At 40.9% G+C, this 19,120-nt stretch overlaps 1 protein-coding gene across 3 annotated transcripts; it reads left to right on the forward strand.

Moving 5' to 3' along the window:
- Nucleotides 1-197: 197 nt before the first annotated feature.
- Nucleotides 198-14,212, forward strand: LOC135472387 (transmembrane protein 184C-like). Of its 3 annotated transcripts, none has more exons than XM_064751864.1 (10): nucleotides 198-233; nucleotides 1,401-1,791; nucleotides 2,322-2,358; nucleotides 3,271-3,476; nucleotides 3,959-4,033; nucleotides 4,289-4,382; nucleotides 7,563-7,675; nucleotides 8,064-8,163; nucleotides 8,438-8,615; nucleotides 11,502-14,212. In XM_064751864.1, exons 2-10 carry the CDS (start codon nucleotides 1,547-1,549, stop codon nucleotides 11,939-11,941), a joined length of 1,488 nt encoding a protein of 495 aa, XP_064607934.1. In that variant the 5' UTR covers nucleotides 198-233; nucleotides 1,401-1,546; the 3' UTR covers nucleotides 11,942-14,212. The 3 variants fall into 3 exon arrangements, with proteins under 3 accessions (XP_064607934.1, XP_064607933.1, XP_064607932.1); XM_064751863.1 differs by having other exon boundaries at nucleotides 199-233; nucleotides 1,457-1,791; XM_064751862.1 differs by lacking the exon at nucleotides 198-233 and having other exon boundaries at nucleotides 859-1,791.
- Nucleotides 14,213-19,120: the final 4,908 nt, after the last annotated feature.

A 19,120-nucleotide genomic window follows, 5' to 3' on the forward strand; every position in this document is an offset into this window, starting at 1 on the left:
TTTTGGCTGCAGACTTTTCTAAGGTTCCTTACAAAGGATAGATGTACCTCTCATAAAACGGAATTCGCCTGCTTTGGTGCATTTTTGTTTTGTAAAAAAAATTCCATTTTTGCATTTTACACGTTTATTAAGAAATGCTTTATAGGAAACCGATTTCTAGTATGTGTGAAATGTAGTATAGTACATGTCACATGATAGGGAAATGGCAGACGTGCGTCACATCGCAACAAAAGGTAAAAAGAAGGTTGTAAATTATTTCGCTTCACTGGTAATTTTTGGCATACAAAATAATGGGATCCATAGCGAAATAGCAAGGTTTGAATGCATGATTGGTAAGAGGGTTTTAGTCCACATAAACCAGTAATAACAACGTATCTGTCACATGTATGCTACAGGTATCTCGATCAGTATCTCTGGTTTAGGTGCTACACGAGCTCTCTTTAACTTAAAGTTTTCTGTTTACTGCTGTGATTTTATCGCGGCTTGTACATGGGCTTTTGGGCGGATACTAGTATTTATCCCAAAACTAGTGAAATCCACACCATTGCACAACTTGCATGTTAACCCAGCTTGTAGGCCTACAGTGTGGCTTGAACAGTCTAGACTTTTGAGGCTTGGCTCTAGGGGTCCGCTGCCTGTACAGCCTTTACTCAAATCTGCGTGCATGGGTCCTGTAGAGAGCGTGCAGAATAGATGGGTTACTTTTATGTTGGCTAACCAAATATCTTACAAGTGTTGATATCCAAAGAAACCTAGTTACATACATGTATTTGGTTTTGGTACATTTGGGTACACATGCTGTAGTTTTCAAATTCTTATTCTTTTGGAATTTTCATCCATGTCACAAGAATACAATGTACTCTTCATTGATCGTTTCTATAGGTCAATTCCTGGTTGAGCTTTTATCTCACAGTCATGACTGGCAGTGACAACATTAGAAATTACACAATTTTGTGGACACATTTAAAAGTGACAGAAATCAGACAGTAAAATCGCTTTGACTGACCAATCACATGAGAAACTTTGGTTAGGTGAACAAGAAATTAGAAGTGTTGGAATTTGCAACTATACTGCACTTACAAAAGTTTGACAAATAAAGAGTTGAATTTTGCATATGTATTTGGATCTAGTATGTTTTTTTGTTGTTTTTTTTTTTTTTTGCTTGATTTGTGACATATTTTATTTTGGCAGGAGGAAGGGGGGAGATTCATACATGCTGCCCATTGCAGGCCTGTGTACATTAGTTTGTAACTAAAATATCATTTCCTCTTGATTTTTTTAACTTCCAGGTGGACTTGAAATCTAATTGACATAAACCCGTACTTGAGTAATTCCAACTATTATTACAAGCATTTCACCATTTCTGATAATTTCAAGATCTAAATTATTTATTTTGACAGTGGCAAATTAGACAGACCTGTTAGACCAGTTCAACAATGTGTGTGTGTGTTTACAGAGGGACACAAAAAGTTCAGCGCACCTTTGCCATTCCTGTGGTTTGGATGTAGCAATGGCATACAGGTGGACTCAATAAAGTACAGACAAAATGAACTATCTTCACCAGTGGAGGGCATGGATAAGGCCCCTTGTTGTGGTCATCTATTTTCTACTGCTTGTCGTGGCACTGCCCATGTGTATCTGGGAACTGGACAGGAAAGATGCTCAGAAGCATGTGATTGCCTGGTTTGTGGGTGGGTTGTTTGTAATGATGGCGCTTCCTATATCATTCTGGGGCATCCTTCAACACCTTGTTTACTACAGCCAACCCTATCTTCAGAGGCATATCATCAGGTTTGTTTATTTCTACTCAGTTTAGAACATTAAGTTATTGAGTAATAATATTTCTGAATTTGGGAATCTGCATTGATGGCTGATACAAGTAGCTGGTACATGTAGATACTAGTAGTTCATAAAACATGCTGGCAAATACTATAGCCTAGTGCATGTTACTGACACAGATTATTGTAATTTAAGTGCAAATCATAGGTGCACATTGCATGTAGTTTATGTTGAGTGCTCTAGTTTCCTTCATCCATAAATCTGATTGCAATTATAGGTTGGAACTAGACATTGTCACCACACAATGAGAAAAAAATACATGTATAATACTAAATTGTTACATTAATATTGTGGCACAAGTATAGCAATAGCAATGGGAATGTCTGCCAGCAACCTGCAGATGGTCATGGGTTTGCCTGGTTTCCTCCCACCATAATGCTGGCTGCCGTCATATAAGTGAAATATTCTTGAGTACAGCATAAAACACCAATCAAATAAATAAATTTAATTACATGTACATATTTATTATTATTTTTCTACAGAATTCTATGGATGGTCCCAATTTATGCCTTAAACGCTGTAAGTTTTTATTGTATATATTCTAGCCTGAATCTTTCCCCATGTGGAAATATTATTTCACCTACTGTGGGTACACCTTATTATTGCAAACAGTATTTATGCATACAGTTGTTTTATTACAGGAGAGTCGTGTGGTAAGATGTACAAGAATATGTGTAGCCCTATAATCTGTCACATTGGTACATGTATAACAGTTTCAGGCTTTTTGTTTATTTTTTCTTTGACATCAAATGAACTGCATGACTCTTGTCACTGCCCTGGGTTATAACGCTATGATAAACAGGAATATGTACAATAAGCAATGTTTATTTTGAACCAAGAAGAATACTGACAGCTCAGTTATGGAATTATGATGCCAATTCAGCTGGCATTTCTACACGCTAAATTGTTAAATTTGCTAAAATTGCTAAATTGCTAAATGCAGTTTGTTATTTGCATATAAAGACCACATCACCACCCACAATGACCTCTTTCACTACTGCAGCAATTTACAACTCTATAACAAACAAAGTCACTGCTCTGCAATAATTATGTGATAAAAGTGATAAAATATACGATGTATGACAGTGCATGTAATCATTCTCAGCTAGCTCTCTTGATGATTTAATGGCAACATCTTAGCACAATATAATCAAAAAATGATGTATGCCAGTGTCGTTCTGCTTTGTTTTGACATAGACAACAAAAGTTGAACATATCACCTGACTTGAACATTATGCAGTTTACAAACTGCTCAATAAGGCGAGCTACTGGTGTTCCCTGAATACCTTGTGATATCTCATTGTCGTGACACATTCAATATTTTTTATAACCCTAAAAAAGCCTACACGTTTAATACTTTGTGTACAGGCCCCATGATTTTATCTTTTTAATGAACACGTAATGATGCAGGTCCTTTTTTACACTTCACAGTGGTTTGGCTTACGTTTTCCTGGGGCAGCCATTTATCTGGACACTTTGAGAGAGTGCTACGAAGCCTATGTAATATACAACTTTATGACCTATCTTCTAACCTACTTAAGGACGGAGTACCCTGACCTGGAACAGGTGGTAGAGGTCAAACCCAGTGTCAAGCACATCATACCCTTTTGCTGGTTACCCTTATGGCCTATGGGAGGGTAAGTGACAGTGAGACTACATGTATGCTGACATTGTTTGGGTTTTGGTGATCATCATGAAGTCTGTTGGTACACAGACAGGACAGGAGTTAAGACATGTAATATACATATACAAAGACAAGTGATTCTGACTGTGCTCACTGACATGTACCTGTATAGTACTAGCTAACATGTACCAGTATATTTCCAGAGATTTAGTGTATTATGCTTAAGGCATGTGGTGTTCCAGCTTACAACTGCTGTTTGTCTCACAGTGAAGGAACTCTGTACCTGATAGATATATCACTTCTGCTAGTTTACCAGCTATAAGTACACACAGTGTAGAAGAGATATTAATTTGTATGGACATTTGTAGAGAACAGGATAATAACACAATATGGACATGTACATGTATGTGCATCTTAGTATGCTCTCCATCTTAGTTCTGCATTAGTGTATCATAATATTTTGTTTGTTTGTTTTTCTTCTGACTTCTTACACAGGTCTTTTATTCAGAAGTGTAAGCATGGTGTTTTGCAGTACACAGTTGTCAGACCAACAACTACAGCTATTGCCTTGTAAGTTATCTATTATAACTTTAATTTTATCCTTTTGATATGATATGGGAAACTAATTACCCATCCAATTCATTTATCACATTATGTTGACAGAAAGTACACATCTTGTTGTCTCTAAGTAATGTTTGTATTCACTTTAGCTTCTCTGTGTACACGGTAACAGAGTATCTTTTGTTGGTCAGTGATATATTCTGCAGGCAACAAAGTGCATTTGTGCTTTTGGTATAATAGATTTTGTTATTTCATTCCTTGTAGAATATGTGAACTAGCCGGGGTGTATGATGAAGGAGACTTCAACTTCAAGACTTCCTGGTCATACATTGTGGTTATTAACAACATATCCCAGGTGGTAAGTGGACAAAGTGTGTCTGTTTGTCAGTGCTCACTCACTTGTTCACAGGTGGTAAGTGGACAAAGTGTGTCTGTTTGTCAGTGCTCACTCACTTGTTCACAGGTGGTACGTGGACAAAGCCTGTGTGTGTGTGTAAACACTCACTCATCTGTTCCCAGATGGTAAGTGGACAGAGTGTGTATGTTTGTCAGTGCTCACTCACTTGTTCACAGGTGGTACATGGACAAAGCCTGTGTGTGTTTGTAAACACTCGCTCACCTGTTCCCAGGTGGTAAGAGGACAAAGCATGTGTGTGTGTGTAAGCACTCGCTCACCACCTGTTCCCAGGTGGTAAGTGGACTATGTGTGTGTGTAAACATTCGCTCACCTGTTCCCAGGTGGTAAGTGGACAAAGCATGTGTGGGTGTGTAAGCACTCACTCACCTGTTCCCAGGTGGTAAATGGACAAAGAGTGTGTGTGTGTGTAAGCACTCACTCACCTGTTCCCAGGTAGTAAGTGGACAAAGCATGTGTGTGTGCAAGCACTCGCTCACCTGTTCCCAGGTGGTCAGTGGACTAAGTGTGTGTGGGTGTGTGTAAACACTCGCTCACCTGCTCCCAGGTGGTAAGTGGACAGAGTGTGTGTGTTTGTCAGTGCTCACTCACTTGTTCCCAGGTGGTACGTGGACAAAGCCTGTGTGTGTGTGTAAACACTCACTCATCTGTTCCCAGATGGTAAGTGGACAGAGTGTGTATGTTTGTCAGTGCTCACTCACTTGTTCCCAGGTGGTACGTGGACAAAGCCTGTGTGTGTGTCTAAACACTCACTCATCTGTTCCCAGATGGTAAGTGAACAGAGTGTGTATGTTTGTCAGTGCTCACTCACTTGTTCCCAGGTGGTACGTGGACAAAGCCTCTGTGTATGTGTAAACACTCGCTCACCTGTTCCCAGGTGGTAAGTGAACAGAGTGCGTATGTTTGTCAGTGGTCACTCACTTGTTCCCAGGTGATACGTGGACAAAGCCTGTGTGTGTTTGTGTAAACATTCACTCATCTGTTCCCAGATGGTAAGTGAACAGAGTGTGTATGTTTGTCAGTGCTCACTCACTTGTTCCCAGGTGGTACGTGGACAAAGCCTCTGTGTATGTGTAAACACTCGCTCACCTGTTCCCAGGTGGTAAGTGGACAGAGTGTGTATGTTAGTCAGTGGTCACTCACTTGTTCCCAGGTGGTAAGTGGACAAAGCAGGTGTGTGTGTGTGTAAACACTCGCTCACCTGTTCCCAGGTGGTAAGTGGACAGAGTGTGTATGTTTGTCAGTGGTCACTCACTTGTTCCCACGTGGTAAGTGGACAAAGCAGGTGTGTGTGTGTGTGTAAACACTCGCTCACCTGTTCCCAGGTGGTAAGTGGACAGAGTGTGTATGTTTGTCAGTGGTCACTCACTTGTTCTCAGGTGGTAAGTGGACAAAGCAGGTGTGTGTGTGTGTGTGTAAACACTCGCTCACCTGTTCCCAGGTGGTAAGTGGACAGAGTGTGTATGTTTGTCAGTGGTCACTCACTTGTTCCCAGGTGGCACATGAACAGATCGTGTGTGTGTGTAAGCACTCACTCACCTGTTCCCAGGTGGTACATGGACAAAGCCTCTGTGTGTGTAAACACTCGCTCACCTGTTCCCAGGTGGTAAGTGGACAAAGCATGTGTGTGTGTGTGTAAGCACTTGCTCACCTGAGCCCAGGTGGTATGTGGACAGTGTGTGTGTGTGTAATCTCTTCCCAGGTGGTAAATGGACAAAGTGTGCGGTGCATGCGTGCGGTGCGTGCGTGCATGCGTGCGGTGCGTGCCTGCGTGCATGCCGTTTCCCAGGTGGTAAGTGGACAAAATATGTGTGTGTGTAAGCACTCGCTCACCTGCTCAGTCACCCATGCCCTGGTGGTAAGTGGACAAAGTGTGTCTGTTCCTCAGTGCTCACTCACCTTTTCCCAGGTGGTAAGAGGACTAAGTGCATCTCTTTGTTAGCACTCACTCATCCTTGCCCAGGTGGTAACTGGACAAAATGCGTGTGTTTGTCAGTGTTCATTCACCTTTGCCCACATGGTAAGTGGACAAAGTCACTTTTGCCCAGGTAGTAAGTAGACAGTGTGAATGAGTTTGTCACGCTCACCTGTTCTCAGGTAATAGATGGACAAAAAGTGTCTGTTGTCAATGCTCACCTACCTTTGTCTAGGTGGTAAGTGGACAAAGTGCTTCTGTTTGTCAGGGCTCAAACATCTGTGACTTTTATGCATGGCCATGTTTTACTGATACAGTATATAGTTGACAAGTTTACTAGAAATTATTGTCACCTGAGAAAAAATGCAGGGAACAAGGTTGAAGGTCTTGTGTTATATTTTTCCTGTAATAAGATTAAACAAATGAGTAAATCCCACTCTCAGATTTGTTTTTGTCTGTAGTTGATAGCCAACTACCATGAATACAATATTCTTCCAGCTGAAAGTACCCCAAATGTACTCATACAGTACTTTTATGTAATACTATTCTAGTTGAATTAATAAATTGCATGTATTTTGTGTCAGACAGTTTTTCTTTTACATTTAATTTAATGATGTGGCTTCTTTTAATCTGCTGAATTTTTATAGCACGGCTTTTAGTTTTTTTCAATATTTTATTAAAAGTTGTACCATGTACATAGTGAGACAAGCAGTGTTAGCTTTAATAGGTGTACAGAACTATAGAAAGTTTTAAAGCTTTTTTCTTGTCACCTTTTTCTTTCAGTGGGCTATGTATTGTTTGGGGATGTTTTATAGAAGGTTTTAAAGCTTTTTCTCTGCACCTTTTTCTTCCAGTGGGCTATGTATTGTTTGGTGATGTTTTATAGAAGGTTTTAAAGCTTTTTCTCTGCACCTTTTCCTTCCAATGGACTATGTATTGTTTGGTGATGTTTTATAGAAGGTTTTAAAGCTTTTTCTCTGCACCTTTTTCTTCCAGTGGGCTATGTATTGTTTGGTGATGTTTTATAGAAGGTTTTAAAGCTTTTTTCTGCACCTTTTCCTTCCAATGGACTATGTATTGTTTGGTGATGTTTTATAGAAGGTTTTAAAGCTTTTTCTCTGCACCTTTTTCTTCCAGTGGGCTATGTATTGTTTGGTGATGTTTTATAGAAGGTTTTAAAGCTTTTTCTCTGCACCTTTTTCTTCCAGTGGGCTATGTATTGTTTGGTGATGTTTTACAGAGGAACCAAGGAGGAATTAAAACCCATTAGGCCTGTTCCAAAATTTATGTGTGTCAAAGCAGTTGTATTCTTGTCATTTTGGTAAGTCTGTGCAGAAATTTGAAAGGTATTATATTCTGCGGTTTGTTGGTTAGTTTAATGTTAATCAAGGCTGCGTCCTACAAACTTACCATAGACAACAAAGTGAAGTGTGATTCCCATGGCGAGCATTGTAAATATTAGACACACCTATTTATGTACATGTATGCTGCTGTGGTACAACTTCCAAATGTGTTTACCTTTGGTACATTTAGCACCTTTACCTTTTTTTCTGTAAGAGTACTTGCAAATCATCTTGTTTTAAAATACTGGATTTCAGTACAGCTGTGCATTTGTTTTGTTTTGCTAACATTGTGTCATGTTGAACTGCATCTCAAGTACTGTTGTGATCCGTTTTCAAGACTAAGGTGTATATTCTTATTGTCTTCAGGCAAGCTGTAGTAATTGCAGCTCTGGTCAAATTTGGGGTGATATCTGCGGAAAAGACCTGGGTATTTTATACTGTAAAAGATGTGGCCACTGGTATTCAGGTAAGTCATATCAGTTAGAGTTGTCTCCCTTTAGTGAGCATGACATTGTCTCCACTTGAGGTTGTTCCAGGATTAAATACTAGCGCCATGCATTTTATGGTCAAATTCTACTGAAGAATTTTTAACGTATTATATGGCAGCATGGTACTCACCACCAGTGAGGGCATGGGATTAATGTGAACATAACTCAGGCATTGTCTTGTATTCTACATGCATGGTCTTCAACTGTACATGTAATTGCACATTTGCTCACTTAAAATTTGACTTTTTTCAGGATTTCCTTATCTGTATTGAAATGTTTCTGGCAGCATTGGCCCACTATTTCTCATTTTCGCACAAACCTTTCATGGAGACATCCGGCGGTGCATCTGGTGACTGCTGCTCCTCCTTTCTGTCCATGTGGGATGTCTCAGATGTCAGGGATGATGTTGTAGAGCACGTCAGATATATAGGTCAGTATGTCCCTGTATCTGATGTGTAGATCTGTATGTCTATGGATCTGATATGTAGGTCTGTATGTCTATGGATCTGATATGTAGGTCTGTATGTCCCTGTATTGATATGTAGGTCAATATGTCCATGTATCTGATATGTAGGCCAGTATGTCCCTTTATCTGATTTGTAGGTCTGTATGTCCATGTATCTGATATGTAGGTCTGTATGTCCATGGATCTGATATGTAGGTCAGTATGTCCCTGTATCTGATGTGTAGGCCTGTATGTCCATGGATCTGATATGTAGGTCTGTATGTCCATGGATCTGATATGTAGGTCAGTATGTCCCTGTATCTGATATGTAGGTCTTGTATGTCCCTGTATCTGATTTGTAGATCTGTATGTCCCTGTATCTGATATGTAGGTCTGTATGTCCATGGATCTGATGTGTAGGTCAGTATGTCCCTGTATCTGATGTGTAGGTCAGTATGCCCCTTTATCTGATGTGTAGGTCAGTATGTCCCTGTATCTGATGTGTAGGTCAGTATGTCCATTGATCTGGTGTGTAGGTCAGTATGTTCCTGTATCTGATGTGTAGGTCAGTATGTCGCTGTATCTGATATGTAGGTCGGTATGTCCATGTATCTGATATGTAGGTCAGTATGTCCCTCTATCTGATTTGTAGATCTGTATGTCCCTGCATCTGATATGTAGGTCTGTATGTCCCTGTATTGATATGTAGGTCAGTATGTCCCTGTATCGGATGTGTAGGTCAGTATGTCCATGTATCTGATATATAGGCCAGTGTGTCCCTTTATCTGATTTGTAGGTCAGTATGTTCATGTATCTGATGTGTAGGTCAGTATGTCCCTGTATCTGATATGTATGTCAGTATGTCCCTGTATCTGATGTGTAGGTCAGTATGTCCCTGTATCTGATATGTAGGTCTGTATGTCCGTGTGTTGATATGTAGATCAGTATGCCCCTGTATTGATATGTAGGTCAGTATGTCCCTGTATCTGATGTGTAGGTCAGTATGTCCATGTATCTGATGTGTAGGTCAGTATGTCCCTGTATCGGATGTGTAGGTCAGTATGTCCATGTATCTGATATGTAGGCCAGTATGTCCCTTTATCTGATTTGTAGGTCAGTATGTTCCTGTATCTGATGTGTAGGTCAGTATGTCCCTGTATCTGATATGTAGGTCAGTATGTCCCTTTATCTGATATGTAGGTCAGTATGTCCCTGTATTGATATGTAGATCAGTATATCACTGTATCTGATTTGTATGTTTGTATGTCCATTTATCTGATATGTAGGTCATTGTGTCCCAGTATATGATATGTAGGTCAGTATGTCCATGGATCTGATATGTATGTCAGTATATCCCTGTATTGATATGTAGATCAGTATATCACTGTATCTGATTTGTAGGTCTGTATGTCCATGTATCTGATATGTAGGTCAGTGTGTCCCTGTATCTGATATGTAGGTCAGTATGTCCCTGTATCTGATATGTAGGTCAGTATGTCCCTGTATCTGATGTGTAGGTCAGTATGTCCCTGTATCTGATTTGTTGGTCTATATGTCCCTTTATCTGATATGTAGATCAGTATGTCCCTGCATTGATATGTAGGTCAGTATGTCCCTGTATCTGATATGTAGGTCAGTATGTTCCTGTATCTGATGTGTAGGTCAATATGGCCCTGTATCTGATGTGTATGTCAGTATGTCCCTTTATCTGATATGTAGGTCGGTATGTCCCTGTATTGATATGTAGATCAGTATGTCCCTGCATTGATATGTAGGTCAGTATGTCCCTGTATCTGATATGTAGGTCAGTATGTTCCTGTATCTGATGTGTAGGTAAGTATGTCCCTGTATCTGATGTGTAGGTCAATATGTCCCTTTATCTGATATGTAGGTCAGTATGTCCCTGTATCTGATATGTAGGTCAATATGTCCATGCATCTGATGTGTAGATCAGTATGTCCATGTACCTGATATGTAGGTCAATATGTCCCTTTATCTGATATGTAGGTCAGTATGTCCTTGTATCTGATATGTAGGTCAGTATGTTCCTGTATCTGATGTGTAGGTCAGTATATCCCTGTATCTGATGTGTAGGTCATTGTGTCCTAGTATCTGATATGTAGGTCAGTATGTCCCTGTATTTGATATGTAGGTCAATATGTCCCTGTATTTGGTGTGAAGGCCTGTATGTCACTGTATCTGATTTGTAGATCAGTATGTCCCTGTATCTGATATGTCCCTGTATTGATATGTAGGTCAGTATCTCCCTGCATCTGATATGTAGCTTGGTATGTCCCTGTATCTGATATGCAGGTAGGTCAGTATCTCCCTGCACCTGATATGTAGCTTGGTATGTCCCTGTTTCTGATATGCAGGTAAGTAAGTCCCTGTATCCGATATGTAGGTCAGTCTGTCCCTGTGTCTGATATGTAGGTCATTGTGTCCCAGTATCTGATTTGCAGGTCAGTATGTCCTTGTATCAGATATGTATTTGGGGACGTCCCTGGCCGATATTGTTAGCATACCAGTGCAGTGAAATGACACAGGAGCCTCTCACCAGTGTGGTTGTGAGTTCAAGTCCAGCTCATGCTGGCTTCTTCTCGGACCGTACATGGGATGATCTGTGAACCAACTACGGATGTTTGTGGGATTCCACCATAATGCTGGCAACCATCATACAAGTGAAATATTTTTGAGTACGGTGTAAAACACCAATTAAATAAACTGAATAAATAAACATGTAGAAATACGGAGATACCTTTAAAGGTATAAGTCTGTATGTGCCCCAGTCAGATACAGGTATATACATCTGCAAATGCCATGATTTGTCCACTTTGAGAAATACAATTTTTTATCTGGTTTTATTTCCAGGTAAAAATGTCCGACACACTGTTGGGAGAAGAGGCCCAACTGTTGGCTTGACAAAAAGCACCCCATCTGCAGAGACAATACCCCTGCTTCAGTACGGCTCAGATGCAGGGCCAGGGAGGGATCTGGGTGATGAGGGTGACTGGACAGGCCAGGGCTACCAGTCTAACAGTGCACCCTCCATTGTGCAGAGACACGCTGAGGATGACAGTGCCAGTGCAGAGGTGGTGCAGCAGCCACGAACAAGCTCAGAGTTACTGTCATCATTTGAGGCTTCATCTGAACTGCTCTCTCGCCCCTTTGAGAAGTCCATCACAATGAGTATGAATAACTATTTAGAGGCCAGCATGCGTGAACAAAGTCTTGATGAGCCTCTAGGACCTCAGCATAATCAACAGAACCTTCCTGAAGTTATGACATCCTCTAAAAGCTCCAGTTCCTGACCTGACTTTTCCCCCTTTTCGTATGTGCATGTAGGTGTACATGTAAAGTATATATTTATACCCAGTCTGTTGGGACAGTTCCTTTGTCCTTCTCATTTAAGGGAGTAATCAGGATTACTGCACTCCTGGTTACAACATCCACCATACCTAGAACAGCTGTGAGAATTACACCTTCATGTGCATTAGCTGTACATGTACTGTTTTCTTACAGGTGGATCATTTGTATACCAGATTGTGTTTTATACTGTACAGTATTATACATTGTCAACATGTTCAAGGTGGCATCCGTTTTAACTTGTTATATGAAATCCATATTTTTAAATGCCTTTATGGGGATTCTGTACAGCAGTTCTTCCACTGATCAGGTTTAACCTCATACACATGTTGAGGAAATGGAAGTTTGGACTTCAGCCAAACTTCTGATAGCTTGATAGATTATGATAATACATTGTTTAAACATTCCAATGTGAAAAGCTTCCTATTTCGAATGTCAGTCCAGCTGTTGAACTTTTTTGAGATAGCTGTTTGTCTGATGGTTTTCACACTCACGCCATGCTCACACATACATATAACTGTATGAAGAGACAACTTAAGTATTGAGTAGGGACACATTTATCCTGGACATAACAGAGTTTGCTGTCAAGCTGTGTAGCTTAATATCTGACACACTCCACACTGTTTACAGAGAATATATTTGGGTTTAGCCTGGTTTATCTGTGATCATGTTACTGAAGATCATCATTGCATAGTTGTACAGGCTTGATTTATGTTTAAATTGTCATTGTACAAAATTACATTTTCTACTTGGCTGTAAGAGTACCGGAATATACAGTGTACATCATTAGCTGTGCTATTCATGGTTAAAATCACCAATGGCATTTGTTGTTAAGATTACCAGTTGTAATGTTGTTTTGGAGGGTGGTATGGAGACATAATTTACATGTATGTTGGTTCCTGTCATTAGAGGTCACTACATGTACTTGCGGGAAAACGTGATAACCACCCATCAGTCATGACAGTGACACAAACGATGCCATCAAACTCTGGGTTCCTCTGTTATCAGAGGTCACTACCTGTACATGCGGGAAAACGTGATAACCACCCATCAGTCATGACAGTGACACAAACGATGCCATCAAACTCTGGGTTCCTCTGTCATCAGAGGTCACTACCTGTACATGCGGGAAAATGTGATAACCACCCATCAGTCATGACAGTGACACAAACGATGCCATCAAACTCTGGGTTCCTCTGTTATCAGAGGTCACTACCTGTACATGCGGTAAAACGTGATAACCACCAATCAGTCATATCAGTGACACAAAGGATGCCATGAAACGCTTGGTTCCTCTGTCATCAGAGGTCAGTACATGCACATGCGGGAAAACGTGATAACCACCCATCAGCCATGTCGGCGACACAAACGATGCCATCAAACTCTGTGTTCCTCTGTTATCAGAGGTCACTACCTGTAGGCCTACATGCGGGAAAACGTAATAACCACTCATCAGTCATGTCAGTGACACAAACGATGCCATCAAACTCTTTTGACATATTTTCATGAACATATTTATTTATGAATGTATGTCAGACTCTTACAATTTCACATGAGGAAAATTGTTAAATAACTGCGCTCTTGCGGAAAAATGTGCTTTCTTTAAAGCGGATATTTTCTTCTTGTCAGATTTTTAACTGCCTTGAAATTTCTTGTAGGATTTTTTTCAGTGAAACTTGAACTGTTTAATCAATTGAATATTGGCAGCCATGTTTAATGTTTTCTAGCCAGAAGGTTTCTTTTTGTGACATGCTTATTTAATGTGCAGTTCAATGGTGAGACGGTTTGTTATCAAAAAATAGAAAACATACCAACTTACCTGTAGTTTACCTTGAAAGATTAACCACCGGTTGTTGAGAACCTGTGTGTTGAGGTCGATGGCATCCTGAACAATATTCAAGATATTTCAGGCAAGGCAGGAGTGCCGTTGGTGGTTTTACTTTTTTCGAAGAAAAATTTCTTCGAAACGTCACATGTGAAGTGTGTCTATTTCTGTCTTTTACAGCGTCGTCTTATTAACCGGATTTAATAAAAAGCCCCATTAAGAAGATTCTCCCCGGGCTCTGTCCGGTTTCCTCCCACCATAATGCTGGCCGTCGTCGATTAAGTGAAATATTCTTGAGTATGGCGATCCAAAAACACCATTGAAGTATATAAACAAATAAATATTTAAGAATAACCCTGTCTTATATGAAAATACATGTGTTTTTCACCTTTGTGTCTTGTCTCGTGATTATTGTCGTAGTTATACTTGGACCACTTATCTCACCTGCGATTGTCTGTCATCCACTGTATATCGCTCTGCCGACATCTCACCTGTCGTTTTCGTGTCCAGTCTATAGAATATACCGTATTAATTGAGTTGTTCGCTCGCTCTGTCGACATTTCACCTGCCGTAACAGGGTCCTTCGCTCGCTCTGCCGACATCTCACCTACCCGTTGTCTGACATGTGATCTATAACATATACAGCATTACTCGGATGTAATAGGGTTATTCGCTCGCTTTGCCGACATGTCACCTGCCGTTGTCTGGCGTGTGATCTATAACATATACCGTATTACTCGAACGTAATAGGGTTCTTCGCTCGCTTTGCCGACATGTCACCCGCCGTTTTCTGGCATCCGATCTTTGATATATGCCGTAATACTCGGACGAAATCGGGCCCTTCGCTCGCTCTGCCGACATCTCACCTGTCATTGTCTGGCGCCCAAACTGTAACATATTTGCCTACCTTATTAAGCGTACAATATAGAGTTCTTTGTTCGCTCTGCAGACATCTCATCAACCGTTGTCTGGCGTCCGATCGTATTACTCAGACGTAATACAGTTCTTCGATCGCTCTGCCGATATCTCATCTACCGTTGTCTGGCATCCGATATCTAACGTACTATTATTAATAGGGTCTTCGCCATGACATGTTCGAGGCTCGGACATGAATGTCCAAACTGAACAAATTATAGCCATTTTTGTCCACAGTTCTCTGGATTTCATTTCCCAAGCGGACCGTAGCACTGAATTGGACCTTGATACTTGCCTTTAAGCAGGGCCTACAGGTCGACTTGCGATCGTAAGCATCTGTGTACAACTAGACGCAGTCAACCTGCACGTAGCGCTTATGTCGACAAGTTTGACAAAACCTTACGATAGTGAGCAATTGGCGGCGGGGGCCTCCATGGCTCAGTTGGGTGCCTCGCTAGCGCAGCGTGATGACCCAGGAGCCTCTCACCAGTGTAGTCGCTATGAGTTCAAGTCCAGCTCGTGCTGGCTTCCTGTGATTGTCTGTTATCGCTAGCACGCGTAGATCGTCTAAAACCAGCGTCCAATCGTATGCTCCCAGTTGCTCCTAGTTGCTTCCAGTGGCCAAAAACCCAGCTCTTCCTCCAGTCAGCAAGTTACAGATTACGTTAGAGTTTCGAACCCCTATTTCCTAGGGAACATTATGGCCGGTTTCGTCATGATCATAAGAATGCACAACTGGCCTATAATCTCCATCTCCTCACCAACTCCACACAAGCTAACTATCCACCCACACACTCAACCAACCAACCAAAAAACCCACACACTTGAACACAACCATCCAACCAAACGAACGCGCCCAAACACACACACAACCAACCAAACATCCACACCTAACCCCAAACCCTAACCCCTCCACTCCCTTAATTACTGTTAAAAAGTTGCAAAGATGCGAAAGTGTACATCTGCAGGAATGTCTGGAATTTATCATGATTATTTAAATTACACGTCTCGTGTGCCATGCCAGAATTAATGGATAGGCCTTATGAAAATAAATGTTTCATTAAGCGCTGCAAATGTATCGAATATAGAAATATTTTTTCAGTAAGGATTGTTATTGCAACGCTTTATGAAATAATTATTTCATTCACCCAATAATAATGATTATTAATATCACAAGTAACGTTTAATGACACACAATTGTTACAATAGAGCTACATGTATACCAATATGAGCGGCAACACCGGACTAAGCATCGCATATATCGTATGTTTTTTCAGCCGGTCATCCAGTACTTTGAGCGGTTAAAAGTTCTACCGGTGTCCTTGACAGAAGACATCGATTGTTGTGGAGAGGTGAAGCACCAGGGGCCGAGGTTATTCCGTGTGTTGCTATCCAAGCTTTGTAACAGACTGACGGCCCACAACCCGATTAGTTGTCTTTAGAGTTATCTTTATTTATCGTATCAGCAGACTAATAGTAAAATGAAGCGGTTCTTTTCGGAATTCTTTGAATCGATATATACAGAGTGCAATAAATTTATCGTTTCTAATATAGTTCACTTGTGGCAATTGACAATCACTATCTCATTGGAATGATTCGATTTTGCGTCTAGTTTTACGTAATTATAACTACAGCAAGTAGAACTAACAAAGAGCTAAACAGCGGTCTTGCAAATCCATGTAAAAGAGGGTTGTGGGAAATTGCGTCGTATTCCTTGGTCAAAGACAGACATCAGGCCTCTGGGGTTAAAATTAGCTTTCTTAGGACGTTAATTAAATGGCCTAGGCTCTCTTTTCAAAACATCGCTTACATCTAATTCATGCTCTCGATAACCAGCAGTCAACGACGATAGGAAAAAAGACGATGACCATGGAGTTGTGAGTTCAAATGTGGCCTGCATCTTTCCCTGAGTCACTCCTGGGTTTATATACACTATACATGTAATGGAACTGACATCGCCTTTCTCTGACGATATGTCTGAAGTCATGAGGTAAATGATAATAGACAAACTAAAAATACACACATTAACAAATAAGTAAAACAAGCAATACATTAACAAGTAAAAAAAAAACAAACAACAAACACACTAACAAGTAAATAAACCAACCAATACACACATTAACAAGTAAATAAACCAACCAATACACACATTACCAAATAAATAAAGTATTAGGTCCAAATACACACATTACCATTTCAACAAATACATACATGAAACCAACATTTCAACAAGTCAATAAGTGAACATATAATGTAAATTAGCCAACAAATGTAATAAATCAAGCAATAAATAAGCCAACAAAAAAGAAATAATATATTTTCCATATATGTCTGACATTTGAATTGTAATGCCTTGCAAATAATAATTGTATTTTACACCCTTAACATCTTGGAATGGTATAATAGGACAATGGGACAATAAAATACTCTGTTTATTCATTGCTCGCTGTCAGTAATTGATGCCAAAGGCTATTAAACAGGGCCAATGATTAATTCTAGCTAACGAGAAGATTTCTGCAAATTAAAAGAATCAGCAGTCGGGAACGTGTGCTGATGGTGGAGGCTTAGCGATAATGCCATCCGAAATTGGTTTTGTTACAGTCTGGGACGTGTGCTGATGGGGAAAACCTGGATATAATGCCAGCCGACACTGGTTTTGTTACAGACGGGGATGTGTGCTGATAGGGAAAGCCTAGAGACAATGCCAACCGACATTGGTTTTGTTACAGTCGGGAACGTGTGCTGATGGGGAAAGCCTAGAGATAATGTCATGAGGCATTGGCTTTGTTACAGTCGGGAACGTGTGCTGATGGGGAAAGCCTAGAGATAATGTCATGAGGCATTGGCTTTGTTACTGTCGGGAAGGTATGCTGATGGGAAAGGCTTAGAGATAATGCCATCAGACATTGGTTTTGTTACAGTCGGGGACGTGTGCTGATGGGGAAAGCTTAGAGATAATGTCATCAGACATTGGTTTTGTTACGGTCGGAGAGGTATGCTGATGGGGAAAGCTTAGAGATAATGTCATCAGACATTGGTTTTGTTACAGTCGGGGACGTGTGCTGATGGGGAAAGCTTAGAGATAATGTCATCAGACATTGGTTTTGTTACAGTTGGGGACGTGTGCTGATGGAGAATCTTAGAGATAATGTCATCAAACATTGGTTTTGTTACGGTCGGGGATGTGTGCTGATGGGGAACGCTTACAGATGTCATCAGACATTGGTTTTGTTACAGTCGGGGACGTGTGCTGATGGGGAAAGCTTAGAGACAATGTCATCAGGCATTGGTTTTGTTACAGTCGGGGACCTGTGCTGATGGGGAAAGCCTAGAGATAATGTCATGAGGCATTGGCTTTGTTACTGTCGGGGATGTATGCTGATGGGAAAGGCTTAGAGATAATGTCATCAGACATTGGTTTTGTTACGGTCGGGGACGTGTGCTGATGGGGAAAGCTTAGAGATAATGTCATCAGACATTGGTTTTGTTACAGTCGGGGACGTGTGCTGATGGGGATAGCTTAGAGATAATGTCATCAGACATTGGTTTTGTTACGGTAGGGGACCTGTGCTGATGGGGAAAGCCTAGAGATAATGTCATGAGGCATTGGCTTTGTTACAGTCGGGAAGGTATGCTGATGGGAAAGGCTTAGAGATAATGCCATCAGACATTGGTTTTGTTACAGTCGGGGACGTGTGCTGATGGGGAAAGCTTAGAGATAATGTCATCAGACATTGGTTTTGTTACAGTCGGGGACGTGTGCTGATGGGGAAAGCTTAGAGATAATGTCATCAGACATTGGTTTTGTTACAGTCGGGGACGTGTGCTGATGGGGAAAGCTTAGAGATAATGTCATCAGACATTGGTTTTGTTACAGTCGGGGACGTGTGCTGATGGGGATAGCTTAGAGATAATGTCATCAGACATTGGTTTTGTTACAGTCGGGGACGTGTGCTGATCGGGAAAGCTTACAGATAATGTCATCAGACATTGGTTTTGTTACGGTAGGGGACCTGTGCTGATGGGGAAAGCCTAGAGATAATGTCATGAGGCATTGGCTTTGTTACAGTCGGGGACGTGTGCTGATGGGAAAGGCTTAGAGATAATGTCATCAGACATTGGTTTTGTTACGGTCGGGGACGTGTGCTGATGGGGAAAGCTTAGAGATAATGTCATCAGACATTGGTTTTGTTACAGTCGGGGACGTGTGCTGATCGGGAAAGCTTACAGATAATGTCATCAGACATTGGTTTTGTTACGGTCGGGGACGTATGCTGATGGGGAAAGCTTAGAGATAATGTCATCAGACATTGGTTTTGTTACAGTCGGGGACGTGTGCTGATGGGGATAGCTTAGAGATAATGCTAACAGTTTTGTCACCTTT

This window comes from Liolophura sinensis, chromosome 8 (assembly GCF_032854445.1).
Source record: "Liolophura sinensis isolate JHLJ2023 chromosome 8, CUHK_Ljap_v2, whole genome shotgun sequence".
Lineage (NCBI taxonomy): Eukaryota > Metazoa > Mollusca > Polyplacophora > Chitonida > Chitonidae > Liolophura > Liolophura sinensis.